This window comes from Dunckerocampus dactyliophorus, chromosome 10 (assembly GCF_027744805.1).
Source record: "Dunckerocampus dactyliophorus isolate RoL2022-P2 chromosome 10, RoL_Ddac_1.1, whole genome shotgun sequence".
NCBI lineage: Eukaryota > Metazoa > Chordata > Actinopteri > Syngnathiformes > Syngnathidae > Dunckerocampus > Dunckerocampus dactyliophorus.
In genome coordinates, this window is record NC_072828.1 from 24,941,800 (window position 1) to 24,958,174 (window position 16,375).

Here is a 16,375-nt window from a genome sequence, read left to right on the forward strand (position 1 = left end):
TTAATATTACAACTCTTTGCTTTTTTTTCTTAATATTTTGACTTTCCATTCTTGTAAAAGCACTGCAGGTTTTTCCATTTTTGTTGGGGTTTTTTTGTTCCAGTTTTCCTGCAAAATTATATTTTTAGAATGTGCTGTGGGCCACAAAAAAAAAAATAGCTGTAAAGGGACGGTATGCAACTGGCTCAAGATTAAATTTTTTTCAACCAAAACATTTAAGAACACCATCACCGACCAGCATATGTTACCAATCATTTGTTTAAATGAACTGATTATACCAAAAAAAGTCTACTGTATATTTTTCACTGTTATGGTTTAAACTCAAAAGTTGGCGTAGCGCTGAATAAGATGATTAGTCACATATCCACACACACAAAAGAAGTCTCAAAGAGGCGAACAACAATTTACATGCATGTAGGTATGATAAGGTATACCAGGGGTCTGCCACCAGCAGACTGCGAAGCCGCATGCGGCTCTTTCATCTCTCAGCTGTGGCTCCAGCTGGTTTATGCTTCTGTGTAGTGACTATGCCGTCCCTTCTGACACCGTCATAAGCTGTTCTACATCAGAGTTGAGCGTGTGCCATGCAATTATCCGCCAAAGTGTTAGGGGCTGTGTTTTCTGGCGAGTCAACTGGTGAGAAACCATGACGCTGGTGGGCAACTATTTAGCTTGTTAGCTTCTTTTGTCGCTAATGAACAACGGCGACTGAAGAGAGACAAAGCGGGGTACTAAAATTGGAAGCAATTGATGTGGTAACACTTCTATTGCAAATGTTCATCCAAAATCGGTGGAGGCGGCGTTGGTGAAGGTGGGCCGTATTAGACCAATTACAGCCATGATGCTCTGTATGGAGGTGTACATCACACTACGCAAGAGGGTTTGCGAGGACAGAGCTCGCCTCAATTCGGGAGCATAAACAAGCTGTGGATAGAATACAAAAAAAAAACAACAACCAGGGAAATACTGAAAGTAAAGGACAACAGTGGTGGACAAGATGTGTGGCAAAACAATGGCTCAGGATAATAATAGAGAGAGGATAATATCACACCAAACTGGTCCAAAGGGCTATCGTAAGAAACATGGCTATTTGCTAGTTGGCAACAGGTGTGGCTCGTCACTCTGGAGTAACAGGAGAAACAGGAAGACAAAAAAGGAATGTGACATTTAAGCGTTACTTTCGGTTTTGTCATAGTTTTTGTGGCTCCAAATAGGTTTTTACTTGGTGGAATCTGGCCCAAATGCCTCTTTTGATGCTAAAGGTTGTCGACCCCTGGGCTATACAGTCGTCCACTCTATCAGTGGTTTTTCAAAAATCTATTAAGTAATAAATCATGCCGTTTTGTGGGTGAGTACGGCCTATTGTTCGTCAAAAATATTCATATTTAGGCAAATTTTACACATTTGTTTGCCTAAATTAAACATTTTCAAGCATAAAAATGGCTAAACAAACTACAATGCAAATACGTGCAGTATTTGTATATTACGCGTCACTGGTTTGGTTTGGTTTGGTTTAGTTTATTTGAACATGAAGGTTACAATGGAATACATCTCATGAATCATTCTTTGACAGTTCCACATGTCCAAAAGGAGTAGGAAGAAGCAAAGCTTATTTAATCCTACCCCCCTTCCAATCTACATCTCGTACAGTACATATTGTTCACTTCCTGCATTCCATGTCATGTTTTCAGTGATAGTCAGGATAACACATAATAGATAACGGTGAGATAGCCCTCCCCCCCAAAAAAGAAAGAACATTCATAATAATGATAATAATGATGACAATACTAAATAAATAAATAAATAAGAACAAAGCTTTTTCTTTTTTTTTTTTATACACAACAAAGAAAATTATAAAAAAATTAAAATAAAAAATAAATAAATAATAAAATTGAATTAAATAAAAAAAAATAAATAAAAAAAATAAATAAAATAACAAACCTGACAGAACAATCAGGACTCTTCTGCCTTGTATTTAGCAAACATCAACTGCTTGTATTGTTTTTTGAATTTGCTCATCTCTGTACATTGTTTGAGTTCTTTACTCAATCTGTTCCATAATTTAATTCCACACACGGAAATGCTGTGGGTTTTCAGCGTTGTTTTCAGCGTTCAACTGGTGACAGAAGTTGTATTGTTCGAACAATAACTTAATCTTTATGATCCACAGAAAATCCCACAATAGCAGAGTTCCTGAAAGCCAACGAGACATTTTCCACCTATTTGCGCAACACTGCCGGGCTTTCACCTGCGGCTGTTGATCAGCTGCTAAAGGCTCGCCTCAATTTTCAGGTGATGTATTTTATCATCCATTATGATGCATCTGATCATAGGATTTCAAACAGATTAGAAATAGAGATTATTCTTTTGCTTTTACTCTTGGTTTGCTTTTTAAAAATAATTTAGTTAATATTGTACATCACGTGTCAAAGACAAGTTGATGCAATTTCATCACCTTTAGATATACAGTGGAACCTTGGTTAGCGTCATTAATCCGTTCAAGAAGGTGCGACTCAAATCGAAAAGTACTCTAACTGAATCAATTTTTCCCATAAGAAATCATGTAAATCCAATTGATCCATTTCAGAAAGCCAAAACTGGGGATAAATGAACATTTAACGTCAGTTTTACCTTCATTAAAGACGTGATTGTTGACAAAGCTAGATGGCAATGCGGCAATCAACACAAGTCACCTCGAGTCTCTGCTTTTATTTTGATCACGGCTGCAAAATAACCCATAACGGAGCGAGAGCAAGTTGCAAGTGCCAGTATTTTGATAAGAAAAAAGGTGCGAAACACGACTGAATCCAAGACATAACAAAGGAGCTCGCTGCCACGTCATTTGTCTTACACGTCCGCCTTCAGTCAAAGAAAAAGTAACCTTACATGTTCATTTATTCCTTTCACTGGTCATTTTTATGTATTTTGCATTGCTGTCTGCGTGTAAAGAACACGCTTTATGTCAACATTTGTGAGACTTGTGGTGTAACTCATAGACAAGGATAGCCGCCGCATCGAGCGCTGAGCCACACGTCAACGTCGCCGCCATATTTGATGTGTCAAGGCTGCGCTGTAAATGAATACAAGTAAATGTACTTACTTTCATAAAGCGCCTGTCTACAAAGAAATTGAAGTTAATCCCTGGTGGCGACGTTGACGTATCGCCGCAGTGGACAAACCCACTCGATGCGGCGTCTATGTCTATGGTGTAACTTTTAGTTAGCAAAGCTAGCGTCAACCACTGATGACATCATAGACGGACGACTGCGCTGACTGCGTTGCCGGTTCTAATAGGCTGCTAACAAGGACGTTTTGACAGAAAGCTTTAAGAACACAAAATACGAGATCCATATTGTACGTTAACTGGAAAGCGTACGCAAACAGAGGCAGAATTTTGTGGCAAATTTTTTATGTAAACCAAAAAGACACGCTAACCAGGGTTTACGTTCACCGAGGTTTCACTGTTAATTGACAGAAGAGCAACTCATTTTTTAATTTTTTGCTCAAGAAAAAATGTGTAATCTAATATCCATTTTTTCCCCCCCAATGCCTGTATACTCTATTTCATTTGTTATTGAACTTCTTTTTTAAGTTATACCTCGCCCACTCTAGAATTTTCTGGCAAGACCTACGGTGGATCTAAAGGATTTGGTGTGCGATCTAAATGCAGTAAGAGAGTTTCTGACTGTGGAGGAAGGGGAAACAGCGCTGGTTGATCTGCAAACTCAGCTGTGTAAACTGCCTGCTGGCATCCTTGACGAGATACAGCGCCTCCTTCTCACTCAGCAGGACTTAATGTCGTTAACGGTAGGAAAAAGTGGTAACGAAATCAATATTTCCAAAATAAAACACTGGAATAAGTGCATTTATTGTTTTCCATCCACCCCCTCGTCAGACGGGCAATGTCATGCCAGCCAATGTGGCTGACCGGTTGAACACCATGCAAGCCACCAACACTATTTACCAGCAGGTTAATGGCATCATGGATACCGTAAGAATGCACACTCACTGTGGGACATATTACGAACATTTCTGCCCAAGAGTTTTACTCTACTTGGAATCAAATAATCATCTTTCTCTCCTTTTCATCCATACCACTCCTCTCTCTTACATCTCTGCCTTCCATCAGTTCTCCTCCCTTTCCAGTTTCATAGATATGAGCAAGGAACTCCGCCTTATGTTTACTGAGGATCAGACAGTTCTACGCCGGCAGCGTTTTCAGGCTTTCTCAAAGATCATGTGTAGTCGTCCTGGTCCTGCCGGTGAATCCATCCCTTCACTCAACTGGTATGAAGACATTGACATGAAGTCCTTCTTGGGGAAAAACAGCAGTGAAGACAAGAAACGTCATCGTGGTGATGCCTTCAGTCAGTAAAAGTTTCGATACCTTCATTAAAAATGCAGTGGAACCTCGGTTTTCGTCATTAACCCGTTCTAAAAGGTCACAAAAACCAAATCATTCGAGACACCCAGAAATAAGTATAAAAAATACATTTTCTAAAGAGTAATTGTAGTTTTACATGCAGAAAACAAAGCAAAATACTGTACAGTCGTCCCTCGCCATTTTGCGGTTTGTATTTCGCGGCTTCCTTCACGTCTCACGGTTTTTCAAAAATAAATAAATCATGCTGTTGGTTGGTTGAGTACTACTATTAGTTTAAAAAATATGCATATTGAAACAAACAATACATACTTTTAGCCTCAATTAAGCATTTTCAAGCATAAAAATGGCTAAATGAACTACAATACAAATATAAGGCATTCAGAAGACACAAAGAGGCATTCTACACTGGTCATTAGGTGTCAGTAATGTTACATCACCAGACTTGACTGACGGAACAACAGGCTTTTATCGCAGGTTTGAATGATCTCACAACAGGCACAATGGGCCTCATTCACGAAACGTTCTTACGGCCAAATGTGTTCTTAAAGCCTTTTTACGAAGATTTTTGGCATTCATGAAATGTGTTCTTAACTCAGTTCTTAGATCTAAAAACAAATTCCACGGACGCTCAGGAGGACTCTTACGCACAAGCAAAGCTTGCACTTTCAATGCGCAATCGCCCTCATGATGGATTTTGCAACCTGATCCCAAAAAATGTAGTGCAAATAAAATATCCCAACAATTATTTATCATCAAAACAACTAAAATATACTCCATCGATAAATATATATATTTAAATCCCAATTCATCAAAAAAAAAAGTAGCTGGCTGGACGTGCGCTGCGCAGAGAGAGAATGTAAAGGGACCATTAGATTTATTTGCTGAAAGCCACGAATATTTGATGTCCCGCTTCAGGCTTCAGGCTTCCCTCTCTGTTGTTGCAGGTGTTCAGGATCATCAGAATAACATCGCAATGAAACGTGGTGTGCCTATTGCGCACGTAGATAACGACATGCGCCCCCAGCCACGTCTTGAGCCAGAGCACGGGGCTGCTGTATTAATTAGGCAGCGTCTAATCAAATGTAACCACAGAAAAAATACATTGTCACACACAAACTATGTATTTTGACTTTATTTTTCCATCATGATTGTGTAAATATCTTTTAGAGTTTCTGAAATGGTTTGGGTTCTGATTGATGGCCCACCTCCAGTTTCCTCCAGATCCCTCCGGTGCAGTCCAATCTTTTTTTTTTTTTGTCTATTTTAAGTCAAAACACTTCTTTTTAACCTCTGCGGTGGTGCGTTTCTTCGTGGAAACGGCATTTATGTTTCCTGCAATGGTGCTCCATGCCGACTCTTTTTGGATGGCCTGATGACCGGTGGATACACGTGAAAAGAAGGTGGTCTTGTGTTCGCTCACTCCTTGTAAAAGCACCTCTATTGCAGTAGAATTGAAGTTTTTCTTTCGTTTGTTGTCCAGCTGCTTCTCAGTCTCCCCCTTGCGCGTTGCCATCTCCGCCTCCAGCTGCCTGTTGCGCACGGCACATTTTTTACCTTATATAGGATAGGCGGTGACCTATGCAAATTAGGCCTCACATGCACGTGCATTCATCAACCTAAGAACACCAGTGCGAACGATTATCCCTACTTAAGAACGTGTCGTGAATGTGGGGCAGTTTCCAACCCACGCCTTCTTAAGTACAGTTCTTAAGAAGACTTTTAAGAAGATATTCGCGAATGAGGCCCATTGATCCCTAATAAAAACACGGGCTACTGTTGTGGCCATAATCCACGCCAAGAACAAACTCAACCCCCACTTCCAGACCAGCCGCCACTCCGCTCCGCTATGGAACACATTTCTATCAACACATGGACACGAGTCTTATTTATGTTTTAAATAGTTTATTCACGCTTATGTCTACTATATTGGGTAACACGCGTGTTAAGGTATTCTATCATGTCTAGAGGGCTCTGATAAGTGTTAAAAACCGTATTCAGAAGGTAGTAAACAAGTTTTCTAAAAGGATTCCTACTTAGCGAAAATTCCTACATGGCGAAAATTCATTTATCACGGCCGGGGCTGGAACAAATTAACTGCGATACATGAGGGATTACTGAACATATAAATGACAAATGAACTATGAACTATCCGTTGTTCAAGGAGATTGAGTCATCAACGCGTAGATGCTTTGTTTGGCACACTGTTTGGCCATACGTCAACGGAGACATTTTTGGAAATCATTTTCGTTGAAAACAGAATCATGTGAAAACCGGGGTGTACAAAAAACCACGTTCCACTGTACATCGAACAAACACTTTCCCTTGTGCAACATGACTTTTGGAGAGGGGTAAACCTGGTAAATGCTCTGTAATATTTTAGTGGATTTCAAATGAGATGTCATTGATGAGAATCATCAGTGAAGTGAATTTGAATTTTGTCTGCTTTTCCCCCCAAAAGCTCCTTTTTGTCAGAGGTTTATTCAAGATCTTGAATCCAATCCCCTGTCTCGCATTGCATGGCGAGCAATGAAACCTCTTCTCATTGGAAAACTCCTGTACACACCCAACACACCTGCAGTTGAACAAGTTATGAAAGAGGTAAACTCCGGAGAGTCCATGGAGGAAAAAAGTATTAACTTATTTCACCAGGAATAGTGTGCAAGTGTTGTGGCAAAGCTATCTTGGGCTTTTTTGAGTGCACTCACTTCTCCTTGTAAAGCAACAGAAGAAGAGAAATGCTTAGATTCAAAATAATTTCTTTTTTTGTATTATATGTCAATTGAAGGTTAACCGGACTTTTCAAGACCTGCAGATCTTGCAGGACCTATCCAATGCTTGGTCGGAGCTGGGGCCCAAAATTAAGAATTTTATGACGACTAGTGTGGAAGTTAAGCAACTGAAGGTCAGACTCCCAAGACTAGATGATAGAAATGTGTTCCTGTAAACTCATGGCTTTTTACTAGGGATGCTCCGATAGGTCCGCCACTGATCAGTATCGGCCGATTTCCGTAAAAAATCGTGTGATGGGCATACGCCTTTCAACGGCCTATTGCCTGCGGCTAGCACTATTACAGCCCGCAGCGACTTTAGCGTGCAGTGTAGTGTCGTGCTCTAACTACTGTCTTGGGCCTCCCTCTTTACTTCAACACAAAAGCAATCATGTCTGCGCACATGCCACGAAAACTATCTTGTGGGGTTGCACGTTAAAAGCTTTAACACGGCATTTGAAGAACATTTGACGGAGTATGGTGCGTTTTGGAGCCTCACGATGTGATCATCAGCCAAACGGCCGCTAACGCAGCCATGTGGCTAACACTCACCTTGTATGTGTGTGACAGTCAGAAGGCTAAGCTAATAACCCGAAAAATAATTGAATTCATCAGACGAGAGCAGACGAGAGCAGCCTTTCTCAGTGGTGGAAGACACCGGGTTTGCCAAATTCTCCTTAAAAAGGTGTATCATCTTCTGGATGTTTCACGAGTGATATATGTTGTCTTCAATACTAAGTAAAATATGTTTTTGTCTAAATTAAGTTGATTTTGTGGTCCTTTTTTTATATCATATCGCATGTAGCAGGGGTGGAGCCAGGAATTCTGGGTCCCCCCCACTTATTAATTGCTAATTTTATGAGTAGACCTATTTTTTGGGCCCCCTGGCAGTCAAGGGACCTTGTCCTGACTTTCCCCCTTTATACAGCACCCATGGCCAATAGCACTCATCATAAATACATTTTAAAATGTATAATTAATCCATGTGATCTGTGTTGCTATCGACCAATTTCAGTCCTGGATGATGGTATCGGAATCAGCAGCATAAAACCCTCATCGGAGCATCCCTACTTTTTACCGTATTTGTCGTTAATTGTATATTATTTTATTGTAATTTTTGTGTGTGTGTGCTCTGTGGGGGCCAGCGTTTGCTTCAGCGTCCATTTTATGCTGAGGCGGTCAACCTGCAACTGCAGAACACGTCCTGGACAGCCTCACAGATTGCACGTTTCCTATCCAATCCCTCGTCATATGCACCACGGAGGCCTGGAGAACTTTCAACCTGGCTGGATTTATACAATCACCTCAACCACTCTATCACCTCGCTTGCACAAGTCTCTCAGGTTTACCAGTCGCACTTGCTTCCTCTACAGTGAGTCGAGTCTGCATCTTATCATGGGTGTTTTGCGCTCACCTCCCGACAGTGTTTCTCCACCAACAAGCTGGAGGGGTTCAACAGTGAAGACCAGCTGATAAGCAGGGCTTTGGAGCTCCTGGAGGACAGGCAGTTTTGGGCAGGCGTGGTGTTTCTGCTTCCTAACTCTTCTTCTCCTGAGCTGCCGCCGCATGTCAAATACAAGATCCGAATGGATATCGATGATGTTACCCGTACTCATAAGATCAAGAACAAGTAGGCTGATGCTTTTTTGACAATAGCATGTCCATTCTGAATTGCATCCATATGACACAAGATAATTGAGGTAACATTTTTTTTGTCACCCCCTATGTATGTCACAATTTCCCACTGATCACCACATTTTTAGCGTTTGTTTTCTAGATAAATCAACCTTATTTGATTTAAGTATTATATTTGTGTGTGAAAGTCTGATGTTTTGAGTGCTCGTTGAATTCTTTTTGCTGCAGGTTTTGGGATCCTGGTCCGGCAGCTGACCCCTTTAACATGCACTACATTTGGGGTGGCTTTGTGTATGTTCAGGACCTGGTGGAGAGAGCTCTGACACGCATCCTGACTGGAGCACCACAAAAGACAGGCATCTACGTTCAGCAGATGCCGTACCCATGCTTTGTGGACGATGTGTGAGTCATATACAGTCATCCCTCGCCACTTCACGGTTCAAATTTCACGGCTTCACCTGATCACGGTTTTTCAAAAATATATTAATAAATATTGGTTTGTGGTTGGACTTTTACAGCCCATTATTAGGATAAAAATATGCATATTGAAGCAATTTTTAAATGTATTTTTGCCTAAATTAAGCCTTTTCAAGCGTAAAAATGGCAAAATGAACTAAAATAAAAATACAAATACAGTAATCCCTCGCTATATTGCATTTTGAATATCGCTTTCTCACTATATAGTGTTTTTTCAAATAATAATTAATAAATGATCGCTGTTTCATGATAGACTATGGCCTATTATTTGTCAAAGACAAGTTACAAAATCTTGAAATATATCAAATCAAGTCTGTGATTAACTCTATCTGATAAAACGTGACTTGAACTTTAATTTGATACCTCATTCACTTCTCCACCCCAAGTGTTAAAGAAGTTAGAGTAGATTTCCTACCAGGAAATAGTGCCTTAGGTTCCCATTGCTTTAACATCAAGTCAAGACAAAAGCTGTGATCGACCCACGAACCTTGGCAAGTATAACCCATCCATCCATCCATCTTCTATGCTGCTTATCACTAGGGTCATGGGTAAGCTGGAGCCTATCCCTGACTTCGGGCGAGAGGTGGGGTACACCCTGGACTGGTCGCCAGCCAATCGCAGGGCACATACAGACAAACAACCATTTACACTCACATTCATACCTATGGACAATTTCGAGTCGCCAGTTAACCTAACATGCAAGTTTTTGGAATGTAGGAGGAAACCGGAGTACCCGGAGAAAACCCACGCACGCACGAGGAGAACATGCATTCTCTTCCACGTCACACTACAGATTGCATGCACGTAGTAATACCGGGGAAAAATGTACATATTTAACACCATCAGATTTTAATGAGATTTCATCTGCAGATAGATAATTAAAGTAAATGAATTAATATCCTATGTACCTTTTATCTTGTCCTGAAGCTCCGATCCATGAGTTTGAAAGGCTTAAAGTTGGGCTTAACTTTTGAAGCGCTCGTATGACTCGATGTGGTCCAGCATTAAATCCGATACAAAATTGAAGAGGAAGACGTAATCTACCTAACAAACATGTATACGAATTAAAATACACCCGATATCAAATGAAAAAATGTCATTTTTAAGGACGTCCCTACAGACTCCTAATCAAAGGTGACTATAGGGGTGTTATTTCATGTCAAGAGGGCTCTAATGTTTAAAACTGTGATTAGAATGTTGTTCCTACTTTGCGGAAATTCAAGTGATTAACTGTGATAAACAAGAAATTACAGTACTGTAGTATCTTATGTTCTCCTAGTATGTATGTTGTAGTGTGTTGTATTCGGTATGTTGCTGTATCGCAACCCGGCTCAGTTAATTCAATTTATTCAACTCTTTTTGGGATTATTTCTTTGATGGCTTCCGTTTGTAAATTATTTAAAAATTTCCTCAACTAAAATTGTATCCTCTTGACCTGTCTCTCAGTTTCCTCCGAGTGTTGAACCGCACCCTTCCCCTCTTCATGATACTGGCCTGGATCTATTCAGTGGCAATGATCGTCAAGGGTGTGGTGTATGAGAAGGAAGCCAGACTGAAAGAAACCATGAAAATTATGGGTCTGAATACAGGAACATTGTGGCTCAGCTGGTTCATCAGCAGCCTTGCACCTTTCCTGCTCTCTGCTGCACTCCTTATTGCTGTGATGAAGGCAAGTAGAGCTCTCAGTCCGCGTAAAAAGTACTATAGAAAATATGCACACCACTGAAATACAGAGCCCTCCAAAAGTATTGGAAAACTGACCCACTTGCATTACTTAAAACATTTGGGTTGACATCAAAGGATAAATATGAGACCAGAGAGCAACATCACAGCTTATTTTTTCCAGGTATTTACATCTACATCGGATGCCCAACTTGGAAGATTGCATCTTTTGTTTGATCCCACCCCTTTTCATGTGAGCTCATGTGTTGGAACAAGACGCAACTGACCGGTGTGTTTTGTTGCACAGGTGTTACTATTACATTGCTTATTCAATCAATAAATAGCACTGAATGTCTACATTCAGGTTCAGATTGGGTAGGATAGGTTTTCCCTGTGTAGACTGCATTTAGAGGCAAAAACAACATGAAAACCAGAGAGCTGTCTATGGGTGAAAAACAAGCAATTGGCTATAGTCGGTACAACCATTTAGTACTATGTACTAAGTAAAAGACATCCAACAGGTAGACCAAGAAAAACATGAGCAGTTAATGACAGAAACATTGTGAGAGTTATAAAGAAAGACCCTACAACAACTGTCGGTGACATCAGCAGCAACCTGCAAAAGGCAGTTGTGAAGTTCTCACTCTCGATTGTTCATAGAAGACTTCATGAACAAAAGTAGTAGCTACATCAGAAGATGCAAACCACTCCAGGCTGGAATTTGCCAAATAGTACTGAGATGAGTCTAAAAATTTTTTAGCCAATATCTTATGGACCGATTAATTTTTTAGGGTCTCTGGTTTGAATGTTGTTTTCACCTCTAAATGCAGTCTGCGCAGGCAAACCCTATCGAATCTGAAACTGAGCTTTGACATTCACTGCTATTTATTGATTGAATAAGCAATGTACTTGGACACACCTGGGCAACAAAACAAACCTGGCAAGTCACACATTCCAATACTTGTGCTCACATGAAAGATTGGTGAGTTCAAAGGTTCAAGGTGCTATCCTCTAAGTTGGGCATCAGATCCAGATGTAAATACCCGGAAAAATAAAAGCTGAAATGTTGCTCTCTGGTCTCATAGTCATCGTTTGTTGTCTTCTTAGCAGTCTAAAATAAAGGTGTTGGCCTCACTGTTCCAATACTTGAGGGAACAGTGAGCCGTACACGGGAGCCGTAACAGGTGCAAAGGGGAAACTGACTGTGTAATTAATGACCGGGTGTAACAATACCCCTTTTTAAAGTACACCTAAACCTGAATCTTAACTTTTGTTTCCCCTGTCTTTGTTCTAGTTGGGTGAAATCCTGCCATACAGCAACCCGGCTGTCGTCTTTTTTTTCCTGTTGGCATTTGCCACTGCCACTATCACGCAGTGTTTCCTCATCTCGACTTTCTTCTCCAAGGCCAACATGGCCGCTGCATGTGGAGGGCTTATATACTTTAGCCTCTATCTTCCCTACATACTGTGTGTGGCCTGGCAAGACCACCTCAACACAACTCACAAAGTCTTTGCTGTAAGTAAAGTCATATACAAGCAGAGACATTAAGTTATCAGTTTTCTTAAGTCTTTTCCACCTGCTTTTCTCAGAGTTTTCTGTCACCTGTGGCATTTGGGTTTGGCTGTGAGTGTTTCTCTCAATACGAGGAGCAAGGCATCGGTATCCAATGGTACAATTTACAGTCCAGTCCCGTGGAAGGAAACTCATACAACTTCAGTACGGCTATAGTTATGCTTTGGGTGGATGCCTTCATCTACACTGTTGCAGCCTTGTACATCGAAGCCGTGTTCCCTGGTATGGTTGCATTCTTTCAATAATACAGTATCTGTGTAATACTTACTCAAAATGCAATACTAGCACTTTTCCAAGCTGAGAAGGTGGATCATATAACCTATTGTGCACATACAGTTAAGTAACCTACACATATAGTTTGTGCTTATGTGTTAGCATTACAGTGCACACGTTCTAAAATTGTATTTGCTATGGTATTATGACAAAATAACTTAACCCACGTTGTGTGTGGATATATGTGTGTTCCTAAGGTGACTATGGCATCCCCCAACCATGGCACTTTGCCTTTCATATCAACTACTGGATTGGTATGCCCCTGGAGGCCGCCATGCCAATCCCTCCTGCCCCTCCTGACCAGGGTGAAGGTGAAGCTGATTTTCTCTTTATCAAATCACCATGTGAACGTACACAATTACAGCAATATGCTTTTTGGTTCTGTGTAAAAAGGCAAAGGCCATCTCTACTGTTGTTGTAATGAGACAACTTTGCGGGATCTGTGTGAAAACTGCTGACATACACCCGTTAATAAAGAGGTAGAAAGGATAAAAGGGGGGCTCAGCATTCGTTTTTATGATTGTGAGAGCAGAATTTGTGCTTGTGATTATGTATTTAAATATAAACATAAAGTATGTTAACTCACAAACGTAAGTACACCCCTCACATTTCAGCAACCGTTTTTACTACAGTAGAGTAATCCTTCCTTTATCGCAGTTAATCGTGATAAGTGAATTTCTGCAAAGTAATGGTAATGGTAATGGTTTAATTTTATTTGAACACGCATACAAGTTGCAATGGAATACATCACATAGTACAATTCGCAGTTCCACATGTCCACATGTTTTGCAGTACATTTATTCACTTCCTGTATTTCATGTGATCTTTTTAATACATACAAATGTGATAAGTAATGTAACCATGTGGTAATATACAGCAAATGTCAGGGTTTTCTCACAATCATAATAAATAATAATCATATTTAGTAATTAGTGTAATAATAAAAAAATAATAATAAATGCAAATAGACAGAACAAGTTCAAGACTCTTCATCTTTGTATTTTGCGAACATCAACTGCTTGTATTATTTCTTGAAATCGCTTATCTTGGTGCTTTGTTTGAGTTACTTACTCAGGTAAGATTCCTTATTTATAAATCAAACATTTTTGTAGTTACAGCAGTTAAAAAGTAGTTTACAACCTTCTAAATATTGTTTTTAACATGATTAGAGCCCTCCATACATTAAATAACACCCCTATAGTCACATTTGCAGTTGTATTACCCAATATAGTAGACATTATAAGAGTAAATAAGCCATTTAAGATATAAATAAGACTCATGCGTGCGTGCATGTTACTGTAAATGTGTTCCGGTGTGAGGTGAGGTGAGCGGGAGGCAGACAGGAAGTGACGTTGAGTGTATAGAGTTGGGTTTTAAGATTGGCGTGAGTTACAACCGCAACAGTTGCCCGTGTAGGCTTAGTAGTACAAATTATTGTACCTGTTTTAAGATAATTCAAACCTCCTTCTGAATGCCTTATATTTAATTTATTTAGCCATTTTTATGCTTGAAAATGCCTAATTTAGGCAGAAGTATAATGTATAATGTGCTTAAATATGCATATTTTTCAAATAATAGGCCGCATTCAACCACAAAACAGCATGATATACTTGATATATGTTTGATAAACCGTGATAGAATGAATCCGCGAAATTCAAAGCACAAAGTGGCGAGGGATATAAGTATATTTTATATTTATATTTTCTGTATATTTTCTCAAGGGCCAATACTATGACCATACTATATTAAACATTGATATACTTTGGATAATGCTGGTTCAGCATGATCAATTTAGTGTACAACTATACAGTGTCCAAGGTGTGTATCAGGTTTAATTTCTTAGTATTGTCCCTATTGCTGAAATGTGCAGGGTTTACTCACTTTTGTGAGATACTGTTCCGAGAGGAGTTTTTGGTCAGATCGCATCAGTTATGTTTCTGTTTGTAGATCACATTGAACCAGAACCAGGTAACCTGGTCCTTGGTGTCAACATATCAAACTTGGTGAAAATCTACAAGAAGGGAGCCAAGTTGGCAGTCAACCACCTCAACTTGAAGTTCTATGAGGGGCAGATCACCTCGTTTCTGGGCCACAACGGAGCAGGCAAAACTACTACCATGTAAAGGCTGACTGACTTAGTTATCTCAGATTTTAGGCTGAATCCATCCATTTGTGTCACCTTATCTTATGCAATTTTTAAATAAGTTTAAGCAATGCAAAAAAATGTATTGTTCATGTCAATAAACTACGCTAAAAAGCTACTGAAATCCAATAATGTTCAAGTTGTTCTTAGTAGTGTGTGTGTGTCTGTGTGTGTGTGTGTGTGTGTGTGTGTGCGTGCGTGTGCGTGCGTGCGTGTCTGCGTGTGTGGGATATGTTTCAGATCTGTCCTGACGGGTTTGTTCCCACCTACCTCGGGGACAGTGTACATTAACGGGATGGACATCCGCTACGATAAGGATGTCATCCGAAGGACCCTAGGAGTGTGTCCACAACACAATGTCCTGTTTGACACGTGAGGACTTTTTAACTTATCCTACTCTCAACCAGCTATATATTAGGTACACCTGCAAATTCTAATGCGAATCAATACGTGGGTATGTTATAAAAAAATTATGTCTTTTGGAATGTATACCATATCTGCTTAATAGTTGTATTACTTGAGTAGTTAAATGTTTTATTTTCTGTGTTTTCTCTCTTTACAGTCTAACAGTGGAGGAGCATGTGTGGTTTTATGGATGTCTCAAGGGTTTGCCTGAAGCACAGGTGAAGGCAGAAGTGGACTCTCTGCTTGATGATGTCGGTCTGCTCCACAAGCGACATGAACAGACCAAAAACCTCTCTGGTGAGTAGATGATATGCAGGATGATAGTCCTCAGAAAAAAATACTTCCTGCTGCAAAGCGAAGCATTGCCTTCTCCCTACCAGGTGGCATGCAGCGGAAGCTGTCTGTGGCAATTGCATTTGTTGGCGGCTCCAAGGTGGTTGTTTTGGATGAACCTACAGCAGGGGTTGACCCGTACGCCCGCAGGGGGATTTGGGACCTGCTGCTCAAATACCGCAAAGGTGAACCACAGCTGTCACTTTGAAGGTGGCAAAAAATAAGTGTCAATGTTAATTTCTAACAACTACAACAATCTGCTATGTTGTTTTCTACTTTCTTCCATCAGACCGAACCATCATCCTGTCCACTCACTACATGGACGAGGCGGAGCTACTTGGTGATCGGATCGCCATCATCTCCAACGGGAAGCTATGCTGCTGTGGCTCGCCACTCTTTCTTAAATCTAAACTGGGATCTGGCTACTATCTGACTGTGGTCAAGAAAGAACAGTTGAACCCCAGCACACCCACCAGTACCAGAAACGGCAAGGACAAGCCTGCTCTAACCAAGGTTTGATGTTACGTACATCTCAGCAGTCTGTCAAGCAGTGATATATTACGATTTAGGTCCAACAATACAACAGCTTTATCAAAAATTCTGTTTAGTTGAAGTTTTGCATTGGATCTTGTTGTGTTTCAGGACAGCAGTTTATTCATTTGGGGAGACATCGGGCCGGGTAGTGAGGGCAACACCTCACGTAAGTGGTTTTTTTTTTCAAT

General features: G+C 40.4%; 1 protein-coding gene across 4 annotated transcripts in view; it reads left to right on the forward strand.

The window, feature by feature from the left end:
* The window catches only part of LOC129188558 (phospholipid-transporting ATPase ABCA1-like), a 51,744-nt gene that overhangs the window by 3,318 nt on the left and 32,051 nt on the right, over positions 1-16,375 (forward strand). For all 4 annotated transcript variants that reach the window (XM_054789268.1, XM_054789271.1, XM_054789270.1 and 1 more), the window contains exons 6-24: positions 2,171-2,292; positions 3,613-3,807; positions 3,896-3,991; positions 4,130-4,367; positions 6,843-6,982; positions 7,170-7,286; positions 8,298-8,495; positions 8,577-8,782; positions 9,016-9,189; positions 10,711-10,933; positions 12,221-12,442; positions 12,517-12,721; positions 12,970-13,083; positions 14,720-14,891; positions 15,156-15,287; positions 15,478-15,617; positions 15,701-15,838; positions 15,943-16,166; positions 16,296-16,353. In XM_054789268.1, the coding sequence (XP_054645243.1) occupies positions 2,171-2,292; positions 3,613-3,807; positions 3,896-3,991; positions 4,130-4,367; positions 6,843-6,982; positions 7,170-7,286; positions 8,298-8,495; positions 8,577-8,782; positions 9,016-9,189; positions 10,711-10,933; positions 12,221-12,442; positions 12,517-12,721; positions 12,970-13,083; positions 14,720-14,891; positions 15,156-15,287; positions 15,478-15,617; positions 15,701-15,838; positions 15,943-16,166; positions 16,296-16,353 (3,114 nt within the window). The remainder of the gene's footprint in view (positions 1-2,170; positions 2,293-3,612; positions 3,808-3,895; positions 3,992-4,129; positions 4,368-6,842; positions 6,983-7,169; positions 7,287-8,297; positions 8,496-8,576; positions 8,783-9,015; positions 9,190-10,710; positions 10,934-12,220; positions 12,443-12,516; positions 12,722-12,969; positions 13,084-14,719; positions 14,892-15,155; positions 15,288-15,477; positions 15,618-15,700; positions 15,839-15,942; positions 16,167-16,295; positions 16,354-16,375) is intronic.